The sequence below is a fragment of the Oscarella lobularis genome, chromosome 3, assembly GCF_947507565.1.
Source record: "Oscarella lobularis chromosome 3, ooOscLobu1.1, whole genome shotgun sequence".
Classification (NCBI taxonomy): domain Eukaryota; kingdom Metazoa; phylum Porifera; class Homoscleromorpha; order Homosclerophorida; family Oscarellidae; genus Oscarella; species Oscarella lobularis.
Genome location: NC_089177.1, coordinates 448,199 through 464,238, shown reverse-complemented (window position 1 = coordinate 464,238; position 16,040 = coordinate 448,199). Strand labels below are relative to the sequence as shown.

The window sequence follows — 16,040 nt, the reverse complement described above, 5'->3', positions numbered from 1 at the left end:
CAAGTATCAAGTTTGCTAGCAGAACTTGGCTTCTAGAAATTGTAGAGAGGGAGAGAGAGACAGTGTGCAGTTAGCCTTTCTAATTAGCATCCAACTGATCTTAATTATCAGTTCAACTACACTATGAGATTCATTTAGAGTCTATAGTTTGCGCCTTCTGTAGAAGCAGTTGAATACCGGATTTTCGGATCAACTGCAACAGCTTTTCTTGCTCATCCTTTGTGAATACCTACACGGGATGTCGTTACGTTAGCAAAGCCACTGAGTCGGCAGACTCACCTCCAAAAGCTCATATTTCTGCGACGCAACAATGTCAGCGATCTGCATGGCCTTAGTAGAGAAAAACATCCCTGAAGGGCGTGACAGACATAGTATTTAGTCTCACTTCTTGGTACATTTCGCTCTCGTGCAGAACTTTGTGCAACAAGTCGGTCAAGCCGGGAAGACACAGCTTTCTCAACTCGCGCATTTGTTGGCTCCGCATTGGATTTGACTACCCCAGCAATTCTATTGATCTGCTACACGTCACGCTCATACTGTACCTCGTCTTCAATTTCATCAACGAGCCAACCGCCGTTGACAAACATGAGAACGTTGTAAATCTTGTCAGCGGTAGTCTAGGTGAAAAAGATACAAAATCTGGACTCTAGGAAAGAATACGTACTCTAGTAAGAGTGGCCTGAACAGAACTCCAGACTTCATAATCTCCCTGTATGCACACAATCTATTATACGATAGTTGTAACACTGTATTACGTACAGCATATTTCTTCATTTGCTGCTCGAGAACGACTCCTTCGTGAAAAGAGCCCATCTTGTTCACCAAAGCAGGCTTAAGCTGACATAAAAATATTTTCGGTTCACTGGGCCAACGAGTACGGTACTTACGGGTTTCTCCCGATACAGGTGATGGTTCCACTCATCAAAGGCGTCATAGGCATCCTGAGAAACAGAGCAGTGCAGCTCAGAAAAAAAGCTTCGGATTTCTTTTTACTGCGTATGCTTTGATGCTCAAGTACTCTTTGATAGCATTTGCCGTTTGGCTTTCCAAAGGAAGTCCACCAGCCTATACACAACTGTTTTCTACGACGTCTAATTTTTGAACGGTGCTACTCGCCCTCTTATTCCAATCGTCGTGTATTAGAGCTATCGAATCGCGCGGAATCTTCAGCAGCACTTCCCTGACTGCCATCAATTTACCAACAGCCAAGAAGTAGCGCATCAACGAGTTGGCTTGCTTCAACGCTTCGGCTCGCTGCCGTGGTTCGAAGACAAGCCAATCTATAGCTCCAATTTTCTTCTTGTCATTCTACGCAAAAAGCAGACGTAAAAACACATCAAAAATCGCGTTTAGTCTACAACAGACCTCTGATAAGTTCGATGCATCGACGCCGGGAGTAAATGTCGCGTCCATGGTAAAGGTATCCTCGGCCATGCGGTGAACGTTTTCGACAACGGCTTTTGTTATCTCAGAGACGTCAAGTCCTGTAGACGAGAAAAAGCACTCAAGAGTGCGTAATAGATGTTCTGTGCACAATAAGGTTACCAGCGGTGCCAGCTAACTTCAAGCAGGTCTGCTTTTCTTCGCTGTCCATGATACCTGCAGAAAGTCATCACCGGCGCAAATCAGGACAACTTTAGACTGACTTTGAAGAAGTTCCGCGTAAACTTCAGTCTGATATTCCGGTCGCAAATGAGTAGTGTAGGTTGCCACCTATGAAAACGAAGTCTATAACATCTAGGCACTCGAGCACTCTTTATTCACCAAAGTCGAATGCTTTTCACTGATCAAGCTCTGAAGGTAATCCAATATAGAAGGTGCAGTGAGCAAGTAGTACTTTATCGTACCTTGATATAGTGCCTGATTATATCCGACACAATCAGCTCATCCTGCAGGAAACGTTTTGCCACACCGTACACGGGCTTTGCTATTACTCACCCCAAAATCCGCTTGCATGACCCGAAGAAAGAGTACCAAATGAGTCTATAATACATAGAGCTTGGCACGAATTAATTAAAGCAAACGAGGAAACGGTTTCACCATAAAGCGTAGCATGTACGCGGACGCAGAATTCTGCGTCAACCAGTCTTCAAATACACTAAGCAGTCCTAACACAACATAAAATCTGGGCATAAAAATACATTAAATCAAGGAGAACCTGGTATGTCATCAAGAATAATGTGCTTCTGAACGACATGGAATTTGTTGACCATATCGTGACTATCATCCTAGCAAAACAGAAAAGTATTCTTCAATTTCCGGGTTATTTTTTCTACTACTGTACCATATTCTGCTCAATTCTTCTGAAGACTTCCTCAGGTGTAAAGCTGCAGCAAAAGAAATGATTTCTTAGACATGACGTGAAGTGAGCGTACTTTTGATTCCAGTAGGATTCAGGCAAGTCGACGTGACGTCGTCTTGGTCGAGGATGGTTCCTCAGCTCCTAAAAAAATCGCGTCTTATCAATCCTCGCCCCCAGTCAGTCAAAAGAGACCCCCCTCAGTACTTTTTCAACGGCAACGTCTACCATGACCTTATAGTATCCCCACACGCCGTCCGACCAGCTGTGAAGAAAAGGAAGCAGCTACATGTAATAGAAGAAACCTTTTCACAACAACGTTTCAGTTATTTAAAAATCTCATTTACGTGCTTGAGGTTTCCCGTTAGAGCTGCGTAGATTGCCTTTTGATAGTTTCCGTACCGTACCTAGCAAAAAAAACAACGAAATCGTTAAACGCTCTAAAAGAGCTCTGTTTTCACTTCGTCAGTCATCAGCCAACACGTTCTTTTCCATATGTCGCGATTAGGATTCCCTTCGACGGGCTGAATGTCCTCCTCGTTCGAAATATCTATATCTATCCAATCAAGCGTTAGTGGACCGCCTGTCTAAAGTTCTACGATACCATACAGTAGTTTGGATCGTGCCACAATCGCCAACCTTCCAGTGTAGCAGCACGCCACGGCTGGCCACAATCTATGCACAATTGCTGGGCCTAAAAGCGCGTCCCCCTTTTACATAAACATGTACGCATCAGTGGCATCATGCCTTGTTGACTTGTCCAGCTCTGACCAGAAGAAACATATCTCTCAAAAGACTTGCCTCTTCTTCCTGAAATAATCAAAGAGATAGCCGATGAACTAGAGGAAAGAGATCTATCTGTCTGACATTGTCTTCGGGATGTAGATCCCTTCCCTGTCTAGCTGGTGCGTCCGGATCCTAAGGGAAACACATGTTAGAGAAACCATAGCGTGATAACCAGTCAGTTGCACCATTTCCGTCACTAGACGATCAGAGACTTGATCTCTCTTCTTTTTCTTTAACTCGTGCAACGTGTGTTCCCTTGAGAAGAAAAGTGTATTTTAGAGATGAACGACTCTCCGTAATTTAGACGTACCAGCGGACTTTTTCCGTTGAAAATCCCACTTGATTGAGTCCCAGCAAAGTCTCCAAATTATCTTCTTCGTTTTTCTCGAGCCAGTCAATGACAATCTGTTATGAAGAACGACACCTATTTCATCAATGTGATGTAAATCCTATAAACCCGCCTGTTGTTCTCTGAGAAAGGGTACAGATTTAAACAAGGACCTAGCAATCCTCTTCTCATCATATCCAATGATCTATTAAGTGCGCGATTAATTGCAGGTAGTAAAAATACCGAACAATAACTTTGTCTTCGTCGTCTTCGCCGTACGATGAAATCCTATCCCTAATTTTGTTCTTATCATTTTGCTCATCCTACTACTGCTACTATTGTCTGCTGACCTATAAAGGCTCGACACAAGGCGCCACGTGTATTTCTCTTCTCGAACAATAAGAGAGAGTTCAAACGAAGCAGACCTAAAAATGTAAGACCGAGCTGCGTATGATAATGACTCTACCGTACCTTGACGGGTCGACAAATGACCGTCGAGACTGCTTCATGGTCGCCTTCTTGTTGATAATCTTCTCAGCGTCAAGGCAACTCTGGGAGCCAGATTCAATACTATTTAGATCAGTTGACGTTTGTTGGGACGGAAACCTGCTCGTATCTATCGGCCAGATCAAACATTCTGTCCGGATCTTGACAGGCATCAAAGTGAGTATGGAATTGCGTAAATAAATCCTGCGCAACTGATAAACAAACCCTGTACGTTTTCCCCCCTTTTTTAACAAGTATTAATTAAACACCTGCAAGAGCAGGATGTCGTTCCGCTTTGAATGACATAGAAGAAATTGTTGGCTGTTTTCTTTCTCCTCCTTTTCTTTCTGTTTCCTCTTCCATGGGAACTTCAGATGCAACGCTCATCGTGTCAGCGTTGCTTTCCGTCTCTAGATCCTGCGCATTGGTACCAATGCAAGTCACATATGAATCGACCTATTTCCCCGAGAGATTTCTACCGGAAATTGAAGTTTCGGCATAGAAGAGTCCAAAATACTTTCATCCAGCAAAAATCTCACTTTCTGAAAAGAACAGATAGGGAAACCTCACTCATCATCACTCACACTATTTGCCGTGCGTACTTCTGCGGGTTTCTTTGTTGTAGATAGATGCTCAAGCTTTGAATGCTTCGGAACTTCACGTGCAAAAATAATTCCCAAGAAAAGACCGCGTTTTGAGGTCTTCTTACCCGGAGACATTGGCTTCAACGCACTTCGAACTTCAGCTGAAAATGAGCTGCCTCTACTTCGACGATGATGACGAGACACGGCGGGCTTCGCACAAAAACATATCATAAACAGATCCGTCCCAAGTCCTGTGACCATACAGCTCTTTCTTCTGCCGGACTCAACAAATTCGCAGAGGTCTTCTTTGTGGGGTGTAAGGAATGACCTGCACATTTGAGAAAATAGACTATGTGTATGATTCATGGCAAGACTTTCTTGCCTGGAGTTGAACGTTTCAAAGCACTCCACAGGTACGGATTGACGTCTCTGGACAGAGGAACGGGCGTTTGGCTGACTGTCAGGCCACTTTGACGTCGTGAAAAATTAGAAATAGGAGCCTCTTTTTCGACCATAGGACTTGGCGAAAAAATGTCGAAAGGCCTTGCAAGACAGTGAGATAACGTCAGATGTTAGATTTAGACAGAAAATATTTCGTTCTACTCCCATTTCAGACCTTTGCTTGTGTCTGTTTACACTTTTTTAGTTGTAACTACAGGTACTACAGTGTCTGCCTGCCTGCCTGCAATCCTTCACACTCAAAAACTCGCGAGAGAATGCAGTCGGTGCGTGCATGTACATTCTCTTATGAAAATTTCTACAGTAGGCTAGCAAATTTACTTATGTCTTGAACTCTTTACTCCTGATTCGTCGAATTCCTAAAGAGTTCAGGCTCTTTTAGGGGTTTTCATACGAATTCGACCTGGTTACCGAGATATCGGGGTCAAATAGGCGGTCCAGTGCACTTTCCTCGTCATCGAAATCGCTTTCGCGCAGAAATTCGGCCATGTTCGTCGAGAACTTCGTCCTCGAAGATGCCACTCGCGCGCTAACTTGGTAGGCGTAACGAAAACGGGGCGGCAATGAATACCGCAGTTCGAAAATGGGACCTGCTTCGCGCAGCGAGAGAAATGAACGATCGCGGCTTAGTAAAAAGTGCGCGCTGGTGCGTAACAAACCGATGCGAAGACTAAAATAGAACCGTTGCTCGTCGATTTTTCCCAGGGCGTCCGAATTGGCGATCACGCTCCCTCGCACGGCGCCTCCGGACGGCTGGCGACAGTCTCAGCTCGACGACTGGAACGATTTGGACGAATACGACTCGTACAGCCTGTCGAAGTCGTGCTTCGACTGCAAGGAATTCGATCGCGCTGCCTTTTACCTGAAAGGCTGCACGTCTCTGCCGTGCGTCTTCTTGAGAGGCTATTCGGCTTTTTTGGTAAGGAAGCGTGCATGCACAAAGAAAGTTTTTCTTATGCGGACCATAGGGACATAAGAAGAGGATAGTAGAGGGCGCGTGCAATTCTAAAGGTAAGAGAGTAGTAATTTGGCTCGAAAATTTGCACGAGGTTTTAAAAATTGTTACCAAGGTTTAGTATTCTAGTAGAAGCCGTGAATCTAGCGCAGTCTCAACTTTAGATAATCTTGATTCTGATTCCATGTTGGAGTCACTAAAAGCCGAATTTGGCACTTTCTACGAAAAAGGCGAACTCGACGGCTATGGTCTTTATCTGTACGTCACTTTGTTTTCAAAAGCGTCTAGTGGACACAATCAAAATCTTGTAGGTACGGTATCATTCTAAAGGAGCTTGGTATCAAAGGAGAATCGGCATCGATCTTTCTCAAATCGGTGCACTCGACACCCTATCTGTGGTCCGCCTGGCAAGAACTAGCTGACGCGTGCGAGACGCAGGAGGACGTAGGGCGTGCACGTCATTGCTTTTCCCCCATTGCGTGATTCGCTCGTCGTTAGTTGGACAATCTCGATTTGCCCTCTCATTGGATGGCGAATGTATTCAAGGCGTACGCCCTCGTTCATCTGCGCTCCTTTGTGAAGGCCCTAGATGTGTATAAGACGCTCGTCGCGACGGAAAACGTTTCCAAGGATTGGCTGCACTTGAAGAGCCAAATGGCGATTGCGCACTACGGAAGGCGAAGTAACGTAACGTCAGCCAATTCGTTGAGATTTCACTTTTTCGTAGAATTTCACGAGTCGCGTCAACTTTTCAAAGAGATATCTTCCCAGGATCCTTATAGATTGGACAACATGGACATTTATTCGAATGTTCTCTTTGTTCTAGTAAGCATCTATTGTGACCTCTTGTAGCATTTTTTATTGTTGGGGAGTACAGGATATGAAATCAGATCTTAGCCATTTGGCTCATCACGTCGTCATCGTAGATAAGTATCGTCCACAGACATGCTGTATAGTCGGTACAGAGATAGAAGGTCTTTTCTATTTCTTCCCTTTCGTACTGCTGTGTTTTTTTTTGTCAGGAAACTATTGCAGTTTAAGAGGCGACCACGAAAAGGCCGTGCAGTACTTCAAACGAGCCCTATCGCTTGATTCTGGCTTCTCCACCGCTTGGACTCTCCTCGGACACGAGTACATGGAGCTAAAGAACATAGCGGCGGCGGTTGAGACGTATCGAAAGGCGGTTGGTGCGTAGGAAATCGAAGAAAATATATAGCCCAATTGATTTACACAGTCTGTCAGATCTTGATCCGCGAGAATTCAAGGCCTGGTACGGTTTGGGTCAGACCTACGAAGTTCTAAAAATGCCTCTTTATTCCTTGCACTATTACCAAAAGGCGTACTTTCTACAGTAGGTTTTTATTGTTCTATTGCATCTTCCGCATTTGCATTTCCTGAGTACAGGCCGCAGGACTCCAGAATGCTCATTGCTCTAGGAGGAACATACGAAAGGCTGAAGAAATATCATCTCGCTGAGAAGGTTTACCAATACAGATACTTGCTAGATAAATTTGGCACGTTCTCGTGCAGTACTACTCGCGAGCTGTGGCTGATGGTGACGTTGAAGATGTCGCGGCACTGCAGTTAGCAAAGTAGACGTCAATTAATTAAAATTTTATGAGAGCCATCCTGACGACACGACTCCTTTTAGGCTCTACGAGTTTTTGGACGAAGATAGCAATGCTGCCGAGGTTTATACGAGACTCGCTCGTCGTTGGGAAGAGACAGGGGTAGCAATAATTAGAAGCTGGTATGTTCTAATTAAATCGGTGATCTCTTAGTCTGTTGCTTCAGCGAATGACGTGAGCCATTGCTATCGCTTTCTGGTAATTTATCATATGAGAGTGACGAAGAATTGGACGGCAGCCGAAGCGTTTGCTCTCAAGTGTTGCGAACTTGCGGAGGTTTGTACAGGACTTTTTGACTAGGGGAGCCCTTGCATGTGTTTTTTTCTTCTAGACCATGCAAGAAGGTAAGAGCTTCTTGCAAGAAATTAGTCAACTAAGTGCCGGAGCGACTAAAGAGACGTCAGCAGAAGACATGCCACTTTCGCCTGCCGACATTTCCTTCACATAACCGCGTCGCGTGCGACAAACGAGAGTAGTAAGAGGAAGAAAATAGAGATAGAATCGCATTTACAAATTCTCTCCAAAAAAAGTGAAACTCTAGGAGCAAGTATCTTAACTACGCACTAAGCTAGAAGTCCTCCTCGCTGTACGGCGGCGGCGGCGCACTCGGCACGAGAGTCATCACAAACGGATACATCGGCGCATACTCCAACTCGCCTCTCGTGAACTGATCGCTGTCGCCGTCCGCTATGTTAACCAACCCGCCCACGGCCTCGGCATAGGACGGCGGCTCAGACGGCACGGGAGCGTTGGGCGACGTCGAAGTTGGAGGCAAGTAGAGGGACGGTCTGGGCAGTCCTCGTTGTAGCGTGGACGCCGTTCGATTATCGACATACGATGCCGATGGCCTCACCATACCCCCGCCCCTATCTCCCTCCTCCCTCCCTTCCTCCAAGGGCACCGTGCCAATGAGAATAGGAAACGAAAGCGAGAGTCGATTGGCTCCGAGTACGAGCACTTCAAAGTAATAGTCCAAGGAAATGAGGCGGCACGTGCGTATCGACGGGACGACGGGTGGTATGTCAAAGTCCCGGCTCACCCATCGCGCTCGTTTACGCGGCGCCACGTGATCGACGAGTTTAACGCGCGAGATCGTCTCGCACGTGCGTTGCTCGCGTCGTCGCGCGTGCAGCGTCTTGTACGCGACGATGCGCACGACTACGCCTTTGAGACGACGAGTGCTCGCGTTTTCGATTGCGATAAAGCCGTTGATGCGCTCGCCGGCGCAGTAAGCGCGACGATCGAGACTGGCGCTCAGGGTCACCGTCCCGGATGCGCAGCCGAGACATCGACGCAAGGCGACCGAATTCTCGCTTTGGAGCGGCACGAGATACTCGGGCCGATTCACGTCGGCGTGTTCGACGATAGTGAACGGTTTCTTCGACTTGACGTCGAATTTCCACGGTCGAACGACTTTCGCCGTGAGAAGATAGCGCACGTGCGCGTGATGACGCTGATGGGATTCGAAAGACGACGGGATGTTGCGTGGCAATTGGTAAGCGAAATCGAATTCGTTCGCACCCGAAGTCAAATTGGTCGCTCGGTCTCGCGTCCATAAGACGATCTGGTGATCGATGTAGGTCGTCGAGTCCTTGTATTCAGCGTGATTCGCTTTCCATCGAACCGAAGCGAATCCGTTCACGACGAGTATGATTTTTGTCGCTTTGAGCGGCTTCGTAAGTTCCAATCTGACGCTGCCGCATATCGTCTGGCCCGGAAAGTAGACGGGCTTGTCGGTCGAGAGTAAAATCGCGAAGCCTTTCACCTTTCCCATGAAGCGAGTGGTGAACGAGTGATGATGTCACGTGTTTGGGCGGACCCACACCCCGGATACGCGTGCACACACGAAAAAGCCCATAGTTGATTTAATTAACGATAACAGCATCGATAAAATACGCAGAGCAGCATTTACGACTAAACGACGAAATTATCTAATAGTCTACATCTCCAGTCATTATGGACAGGAACTCATCCCTATTAACTAAAAAATAATTTTCTTTTTAAATTCTCCTCACACGAGTATTCGAACTTACTTTCTCCATCACCGTCTTTGTCAAATTCATCTATCATCGCTCGAAGTTCTTCCTCTGAAATGTTTTCACCCAGATCACGAGCTACGCGTCTCAAATTTCGTAAACTGATCTTTCCCGTATTGTCGTCGTCAAAAAGATTGAACGCCTTTTGAATCTCCTCCTGCGGATCGCGTTCCATAATCCAATCTTTCACTATAAAAATTAAAATTAAATACTGTTTAATTAAATATTTATTTAATTAAAAATTACTTACTGACTTCAAAAAAATCCGTGTACGTTATTTTACCATTTCCATCGCGATCGTAATCGCGAAGGACTTTGAGAACGTCTTGTTTCTTTACGTCGAAGCCTAGAGCTTTCATGGCGACCTGATTGAGAGTCCATCGTTACGCGACACGTTGAGAAGCAGAGTGTTTAGTGTTTAGCTATGCCTTGAGCTCGTGATAGTCAATCGCGTCGTCTTTGTCCGTGTCGAAGAGTTCGAACGCTTCGCGTATCTCCTGCTTCTGTTCTTCGGTCAGCTCTCGGCGTCGACGTCGTTTTGTTCGATCGCCGGCCGATGACAGTCCAACGCTCATCGTGAAACGGTTTTTCGTTGGCGTTACTTCGCCTAGCGCACGCCCTAGCATCACGCACGATGGCAGGGACGGATCTCATTGCCGCTGGACTGATCGGTAGGGCGCCTTTCTCGTCGTTTCGAATGTTAGTTTATGCACTTTTGCTGCTGCAGAGAAAGACGAGAACAAGGACGTCTTGTGGACGTGGTCCTATCCGACGATCGATTCCGAAACGATGGAAAGGCTAAGGAGAAAATGTCTTCTGAGCTCGGGAGACTCTGCAGAAGGGGCCGAAGACGCTGCAATACCCTTCACATTTGGCCATTTCAGCAAAACGTGGCACTACATTCACACGACAAAAGTCGACGAATCAGAAGTCCTCCCCAAAGTATCCGATTTCAAAACATATTTTCCTTGGGCGTCTCAGCTCCACTGATCTCCTAGGTGACCTATTTCTCTGTTGTTCTTCTAACAAAGGTTGCCTATTGGACTCTAGCTCAGCGACTTCTATCTCATGGAACCTTCTCCTTAGGATTTCAATCCCGAGAAATATCAGACGTTGATGTCTATTCTTGCGTCGGCGTACGCGTCATCAGGCAGCGCGGCTAAGCTCCTCGAACCGTATCTCAAAGTTCTTACTACGGGACAATGTACTGGGCAATTTCAAGTGAAGTCGTATGACGTGCGTCGAGCCTATATTGCAGCATCAATCAAAGGTAATAAAAAGCCGATATAGGATTGTATTTAAAATGGGCATTTTTTCTGTTCTTCTATAGATTTTGTCAATCAATTCGGGGTGGAGACGATACTTGTGTATACAGCTTTGTTGCTAAAGAAACGGGTGGCCGTTTATCATCCAAGACTACCTGAACTACTGAAAATTACCAGGTAAACCGAACGCAATCTCTTGGTCTTTACTCCCACCTCATCTTTAGAGCTTTGCCGGTGCTGGTGTGGCAGAGACAGAATTGGAATGTCCTCTATCCGCACGTCGATATTGACGAAGCGGAGTTGAATGATTTGAAATCGATGTCGACGTACGTTGCCGGATTTACCGATCCGGCAGTGGAATCACGCGCCGAGCTCTACGACGTCTTTGTTAACGGTAAGAAAAGGAGAATCGTTTTGTTAGAAGAACGAAGTAAGTAACGTATTGGGTTTAGTTCCTGGAAATTCTATCTCTATTGCAAGCCATGCAAAAGGTAGTTTTCGATGATAGATTCTAACGTCGTATTCCTATGTACCGTAGAGTCTTTTGGAATGGGTAAGATTCACAAAGACATTGCCATGCAGATGGTTCAACAGGCCGCGGACGACTCGCTGTCTGAACAGCTCTTTATCAAAGTAGACTCGCATTAGATTGGGGGCGCGGTTTGGGGATTATTCTTGTCTAGGAATTAGCGTTCAAAACGAAAGAGCTTGTAGGCAATCTAAAGAAAATGGCGACAGTCGGAGATGACGGTGTGGCTGGCATAACGCTGGAGAGTTTGCAGGCACGCAAGCTGACGCCGGCCATGGAAAACTTTCTATTCAATCTGGCTTCAGCTGAAGGACTGGTGCAGCTGTAAGTTTACTGCGATGAAATGGTATCGATATGGGTTTGTACGCGTTCTCGGCTATTTTGTTATATCCCCTCCCGTATTAGCTTTGGTAGGCTGTTGATTAACTATAATATCGTCTATAGCTTAGCTCTACATTCGTTAGCCTTGTAATAAGTAGGAAAGGGCCACCCGTTGCGTTTAGCTGTAAGTGTGACCCGCAAGTCTAGGAACGGCAGTTAAGGTTGATTGGTAAGGCTTAATTAGGCTACGTGGTATATAGGAGAATCTGGCACGGAGCCACAGAAACGCTGCTTTTGTTTGAAGACGCGTATATTTCAAATCTGTTTTGCTAGTTGAGTAACGACAAAGATAATTGGGGCCCAGTCAGACAGAGGTTAGAAAACTAACTTCCCAGACACACGGACAAGTGAAACTCAAATTGCGCTAACGCCTCTATTTGGTGTCAGCATAGACATATTCGTGTGAGACTACGTTTCTTTCTTTTTTGCTGACTGATCTCCGAGTAACGGTTCATTGCTGCCTCGACGTTGACCTTGACCTTGACCTTGACCTTGTCTGGCAGCTGTTTTAGCGCGGTAGTATTTCCAAAGAAGAAATGCTTTCGTTAGTGCAGAGAGTACTAGAATGATACCAAAAACAAAATTTGTAATCGTGACGATATCCGAAGCAACTTTGTTTTCGTAGTCTCGATTAGTCATGCAGTTGAAAGTCACGAGAACCATGGTGTTGGCCGTTATTTCCATTACGTTTTCCCACACATCATTGTATGGCCTCGTTGAACATACGATAGTAAGATACAACAGCAATAGTCCATTGAATGCAAGGGACTGAAGGTCGCGGTTGTCCCAAGTAAACAGTGCTAGTATGGCAGCAGTTAAAAGTCGTCGAAGCATCACCAGCAAGGCCATAAAACGGTTGTATGGAGACTTATAAGGAATGCAGTAGTGGCACATAACTGAATCGTTATTATCGTTTTCCTTCTCTTCGTCTCCGTTATCTGTGGCATTTTGACCACAAACGATACGAGCGGTATGACGCCACGAAAAGTCCTTCTTTTGACAATTGCATTTGTTGGCGTGGAGACGTAAAGAAACGAGAAACACGATTAACGTAATAATTCCATAGAACACAAATGTTATAGAGGCTTGCATTTCGAGCCAATGATACTGAGACGAAGAACAAGGAATCCAAGGAAAGGCCTTCATATACGAATTATCCTCGCTGGTATAACAGCCGGCAAATACTTTGAGGGTACTTTTGCTGGTCGGAAAAAAGAACAAGTTCAGAACAGACACAAAATGTCTTTTTACACTGTTTATCGCTCTTAGCTTTTTGTTGGTACGCTCACTGTCCGCAGAGTCTTCCGTTGGTTTTCTCAGACATAGAAAGAACCCGTAGTCTATTAGGTGAACAATCAGCAAGAACAATCCAAACACCAAAGGAAGAGCGGCTAATAAGAGGAGATGGGGTATTGGCTCAAACATTATTGGGACTAAACAAGCTAGCCCACTAAATCGAAAATTGAAAATGCTGCCCAGCTTTGTGTAAAACTGATAGAAATGGAGATCCTTGAAAGAGTTCACGAAAGAGCAATCAGGACATTGCACTTCCACAAGTGTAACGTGCATGGCATCCAAAACTTGAAGATAGAACACGAAAATGACGACTAGTACTTTGACATCTCTGGCGAAATCAATTGTCGCAATAAGAATAAAGAGGAAATAAATTTCTGCCACGTAAGTTGGAATGACGCGAACAAAGAGTAAAGCAAAGACAAAAACGCTAAGACCTCCAACAGTAGCAAACACTATTATCCAGGAAGCGAGCTTCTGATGCTTCCATTGGGGATATTTGTATTTAATGATCATGTTTATTATCCACAGTAGTGGAGCCAAAGCAACAAGTAGTCCAACAACCACGTAGACAACTTTTGACCAGGTAGGCTCAGAGGAGCACTGCCTACATTTGTTTCCGTCATCGTAGCAGCCATCGTTGCACAGAGAGCACACTCGTCCCGTTGCATTATTTTGACAAATGCAAGACTTATCACACCTAGATACGCCATCGCCAGATAGCCAGCAAGTACAGTTGTTAGACGGGTTGCAACGAAAGGTGTCTTGATAAATAGAACTGCATAAGATGAGATTGGAAAAGTCGTCAGGACTAGGAGAAGGATAATAGTTAGAAAACATTTGTAGTTTACTGTTAATTTGTTTTCCTGGGCAATGCGAACCGTTTGCCGGACAACGTTTGCAGAAACCATTAAACCCATAAAATCCCGGAAGACAATGGCAAACGCTTCGGTTGTAGTACTTGCTGTCAACTTTTAGCCATCCTTTAGTGTGTTTCATTACAAGTGCAGGACACGTAAAATTGTCTGTTTCGCTTTCCTTACTCATGTGTTGATAATCAGGCTTAACAAACCAGGGCGTTGAAGACGCAGAGGATCGCATATTTTCGTTTCCAGTAAAGTTCATTATTAAGACGGACTGAAACATACTCATTCTAGAAGGTATTTCACCTTCTAGATCATTGTCAGACAGGTCTAATACTTGCAAGTACAGCATCATAAGGTAAGGGCTTTTGCATACTCCACTTATGCTGTTGTTAGACAGATCAATCGAAAAAATATTTGTCATCATCCAAAGTGTAGGCAAAAAGTCTCCACGAAGGCCAGTTGAGCTAAAATCTAAAACCTTAATTGACAATCTTTGAGGGCACTTTCGCACAAAGCATACGAACAGTTCATCTAGGTCATTGACAGTTAAATTCAGGAGATTGTTTTCAGCAATAAAAAGGCCTATTGAACTCATATTAAAGCCGGGCAAAATTGACGTAAATTGATTATGTGACAAGTCCACGTATCGAAGCGTACTTGAATTTAGTACCAGAGGAAGAACGGGTCCTGAAAAATGATTGTGTCTCAAATTCAAAACAGTCAGGTTTACAAGAGGCTGATCAAAATTTGGAAGAGTCCCACTCAGACTGTTTTCCGGAATTGAAAACTCCACCAAAGAACGATATCTGCTACTAAAGTCTGTCGGTATGTTTCCCGTTAAGTTATTTTGAACTGCGTGAAAATATTGAAGTTTAGTAAAATGTAGGAGTTGGGAAAAGTCTCCGACCAACTGTAGAAACTGCAAGTCCAAAAACCAAAGGTTGACGAGTTTTTCAAAACTCTGCGGAAGGCTGCCGCGAATTCCAGAATGACCTAAACTCAATACTCCCAGGTTCGTTATTTCCCCGATGTTTTCACCGATGCTGCCTGTTAGATTCGTATTGTCGCCTAGCTGTATTTTGCGAAGAGAAGGCCAGCTTGCAAAAATGTGCCAAGGTATATGACCAAAGAGTTCACAAGTTGCCATATCAAACCTTTGCAGAAGTGACCATTTAGTTGTACTGTCTCCAAGAAATTTAGAAAGATTCATACGTATACTGTTTTTTGATAAACGAAGTTCCTCCAGAACAGTGAGATCCAAAAGCGATTTCGGACATTGACCAGTAAGATTGTTTTCTTTGAGATCAATCGTTTGTACGAGTCCAGTATAGTTTCCTGCTTTGTAGCAAGAAATTCCGGTCCAGCAGTCACAATGGGGCTTATCATCTTCGTCCCAGTGTTTGTTGGCCAACCACTTAGTACCATTCAACGCTTGAAAAAACTCCAACAGAATTTTTCTTTCTCTGATCTGCTCGCTGGTAAGGTAAGAAACGCTTTTGTAGCAGGAATCGCCAGATTCAAGGTTGCGCGGCAGTTCGTTTCTTTCAAGTTGTTCTATAGGCGTTGCACCTGATTGCAGCAAAAACGATTCCCTTGCTTTCCCTGACAGCGTTTCTGAGAGAGTGTAGTCTAAAACCAAAATTGAATTACTTCGCAACTAAATGTTATGTCATGCACCGTCGCGGCAAAAATAACCGCTGGGACGGCTGCGCGAAGCTAGCAAAGTTCACGAATTGTCGCGAGATGAGAGGACTTTTAGATTAGGATAGTCTACAGGAAATCGAAAGTAAAACTGTAAAACTGTAAAACTGTAACAGATCCGCAGCCAAATTCGGAAATCGAAACTACTTCTAAAAGAGCTTAGCAGGTGGTTGGCAGTGCGACTAAGGGAGCTCCAACGTCAGGAAATTGATTGCACTGCCGTATCTAGTCACTTATAGTAAGCCGCGACGCGGTGCACTGGAGCTACTACCTGCTACTTCGTCCATTTCTTCTAGCTTCCAGTCGGCGAAAGATCTAGTCAAGGCCAACCAAAGGAGCAAAGCTGAAATGACAAAAAATCGCAGCGCCATCTGACCACCAAGTGAAACGTTGTTGATTGCAACTTGAATAGGAAGCAGCTGTAACTTCCTGCTTAGCGTGCTT

General features: G+C 44.9%; 6 protein-coding genes across 6 annotated transcripts; 2 read left to right on the top strand and 4 right to left on the bottom strand.

The window, feature by feature from the left end:
* Window positions 1–65: 65 nt before the first annotated feature.
* Window positions 66–5,463, bottom strand: LOC136185073 (nuclear pore complex protein Nup107-like). Its single transcript, XM_065972125.1, has 40 exons — window positions 5,354–5,463; window positions 5,264–5,301; window positions 4,866–5,026; window positions 4,747–4,811; window positions 4,609–4,693; window positions 4,502–4,554; window positions 4,379–4,441; window positions 4,169–4,316; window positions 4,020–4,111; window positions 3,885–3,964; window positions 3,764–3,838; window positions 3,668–3,707; window positions 3,547–3,618; window positions 3,396–3,490; window positions 3,271–3,340; window positions 3,167–3,217; window positions 3,047–3,109; window positions 2,909–2,993; window positions 2,761–2,855; window positions 2,647–2,706; window positions 2,507–2,584; window positions 2,376–2,443; window positions 2,285–2,327; window positions 2,159–2,228; window positions 2,041–2,108; window positions 1,939–1,983; window positions 1,848–1,889; window positions 1,765–1,794; window positions 1,647–1,713; window positions 1,546–1,599; window positions 1,366–1,484; window positions 1,117–1,308; window positions 994–1,065; window positions 888–941; window positions 760–837; window positions 665–709; window positions 543–617; window positions 386–493; window positions 280–330; window positions 66–229 (listed from the first exon to the last, which is right to left on the bottom strand). Exons 1-40 carry the CDS (start codon window positions 5,429–5,431, stop codon window positions 131–133), a joined length of 3,027 nt encoding a protein of 1,008 aa, XP_065828197.1. The 5' UTR covers window positions 5,432–5,463; the 3' UTR covers window positions 66–130.
* A 20-nt stretch (window positions 5,464–5,483) lies between these two features.
* LOC136185088 (cell division cycle protein 23 homolog) lies at window positions 5,484–8,064 on the top strand. The gene is made up of 15 exons (XM_065972150.1): window positions 5,484–5,588; window positions 5,648–5,861; window positions 5,911–5,953; window positions 6,062–6,155; window positions 6,209–6,341; window positions 6,396–6,579; window positions 6,625–6,722; window positions 6,775–6,856; window positions 6,920–7,084; window positions 7,140–7,248; window positions 7,302–7,377; window positions 7,428–7,489; window positions 7,549–7,627; window positions 7,679–7,801; window positions 7,857–8,064. Exons 1-15 carry the CDS (start codon window positions 5,506–5,508, stop codon window positions 7,971–7,973), a joined length of 1,662 nt encoding a protein of 553 aa, XP_065828222.1. The 5' UTR covers window positions 5,484–5,505; the 3' UTR covers window positions 7,974–8,064.
* LOC136185098 (arrestin domain-containing protein 2-like) lies at window positions 7,999–9,320 on the bottom strand. The gene has a single exon (XM_065972165.1). It carries the CDS (start codon window positions 9,297–9,299, stop codon window positions 8,094–8,096), a length of 1,206 nt encoding a protein of 401 aa, XP_065828237.1. The 5' UTR covers window positions 9,300–9,320; the 3' UTR covers window positions 7,999–8,093.
* A 53-nt stretch (window positions 9,321–9,373) lies between these two features.
* Window positions 9,374–10,184, bottom strand: LOC136185109 (centrin-3-like). The gene is made up of 4 exons (XM_065972177.1): window positions 9,990–10,184; window positions 9,812–9,926; window positions 9,559–9,750; window positions 9,374–9,506 (listed from the first exon to the last, which is right to left on the bottom strand). Exons 1-4 carry the CDS (start codon window positions 10,134–10,136, stop codon window positions 9,457–9,459), a joined length of 504 nt encoding a protein of 167 aa, XP_065828249.1. The 5' UTR covers window positions 10,137–10,184; the 3' UTR covers window positions 9,374–9,456.
* On the top strand, window positions 10,180–11,803 carry LOC136185103 (DENN domain-containing protein 10-like). Its single transcript, XM_065972169.1, has 9 exons — window positions 10,180–10,232; window positions 10,289–10,503; window positions 10,560–10,592; window positions 10,648–10,831; window positions 10,892–11,003; window positions 11,051–11,220; window positions 11,279–11,317; window positions 11,365–11,459; window positions 11,510–11,803. Exons 1-9 carry the CDS (start codon window positions 10,196–10,198, stop codon window positions 11,681–11,683), a joined length of 1,059 nt encoding a protein of 352 aa, XP_065828241.1. The 5' UTR covers window positions 10,180–10,195; the 3' UTR covers window positions 11,684–11,803.
* Window positions 11,804–11,977: 174 nt separating this feature from the next.
* Window positions 11,978–15,987, bottom strand: LOC136185071 (putative leucine-rich repeat-containing protein DDB_G0281931). Its single transcript, XM_065972123.1, has 2 exons — window positions 15,868–15,987; window positions 11,978–15,524 (listed from the first exon to the last, which is right to left on the bottom strand). The coding sequence occupies exons 1-2, from the start codon at window positions 15,965–15,967 to the stop codon at window positions 12,145–12,147; spliced, it is 3,480 nt and encodes a 1,159-aa protein (XP_065828195.1). The 5' UTR covers window positions 15,968–15,987; the 3' UTR covers window positions 11,978–12,144.
* Between the last annotated feature and the right edge of the window lie 53 nt (window positions 15,988–16,040).

Excerpts from the sequence above, each read along its gene's own strand:
- LOC136185109 (XM_065972177.1), bottom strand. The coding sequence starts at position 10,136 with ATGAGCGTTGGACTGTCATCGGCCGGCGATCGAACAAAACGACGTCGA. Across the intron at positions 9,927-9,989 it reads TTGACTATCACGAGCTCAAG|GTCGCCATGAAAGCTCTAGG; the intron begins GCATAGCTAAAC and ends ACTCTCAATCAG. Across the intron at positions 9,751-9,811 it reads CACGGATTTTTTTGAAGTCA|TGAAAGATTGGATTATGGAA; the intron begins GTAAGTAATTTT and ends TAATTTTTATAG.
- LOC136185088 (XM_065972150.1), top strand. The coding sequence starts at position 5,506 with ATGAATACCGCAGTTCGAAAATGGGACCTGCTTCGCGCAGCGAGAGAA. Across the intron at positions 5,589-5,647 it reads TTAGTAAAAAGTGCGCGCTG|GGCGTCCGAATTGGCGATCA; the intron begins GTGCGTAACAAA and ends GATTTTTCCCAG. Across the intron at positions 6,723-6,774 it reads CGAATGTTCTCTTTGTTCTA|GATATGAAATCAGATCTTAG; the intron begins GTAAGCATCTAT and ends TGGGGAGTACAG.
- LOC136185073 (XM_065972125.1), bottom strand. The coding sequence starts at position 5,431 with ATGGCCGAATTTCTGCGCGAAAGCGATTTCGATGACGAGGAAAGTGCA. Across the intron at positions 2,856-2,908 it reads GTGGCACGATCCAAACTACT|ATATAGATATTTCGAACGAG; the intron begins GTATGGTATCGT and ends TTGATTGGATAG. Across the intron at positions 331-385 it reads AGAGCGAAATGTACCAAGAA|GCCATGCAGATCGCTGACAT; the intron begins GTGAGACTAAAT and ends TTCTCTACTAAG.
- LOC136185103 (XM_065972169.1), top strand. The coding sequence starts at position 10,196 with ATGGCAGGGACGGATCTCATTGCCGCTGGACTGATCG. Across the intron at positions 10,233-10,288 it reads CATTGCCGCTGGACTGATCG|AGAAAGACGAGAACAAGGAC; the intron begins GTAGGGCGCCTT and ends TTGCTGCTGCAG. Across the intron at positions 10,504-10,559 it reads AATCAGAAGTCCTCCCCAAA|GTGACCTATTTCTCTGTTGT; the intron begins GTATCCGATTTC and ends CTGATCTCCTAG.
- LOC136185071 (XM_065972123.1), bottom strand. The coding sequence starts at position 15,967 with ATGGCGCTGCGATTTTTTGTCATTTCAGCTTTGCTCCTTTGGTTGGCC. Across the intron at positions 15,525-15,867 it reads AGAAATGGACGAAGTAGCAG|ACTACACTCTCTCAGAAACG; the intron begins GTAGTAGCTCCA and ends TTTTGGTTTTAG.
- LOC136185098 (XM_065972165.1), bottom strand. The coding sequence starts at position 9,299 with ATGGGAAAGGTGAAAGGCTTCGCGATTTTACTCTCGACCGACAAGCCC.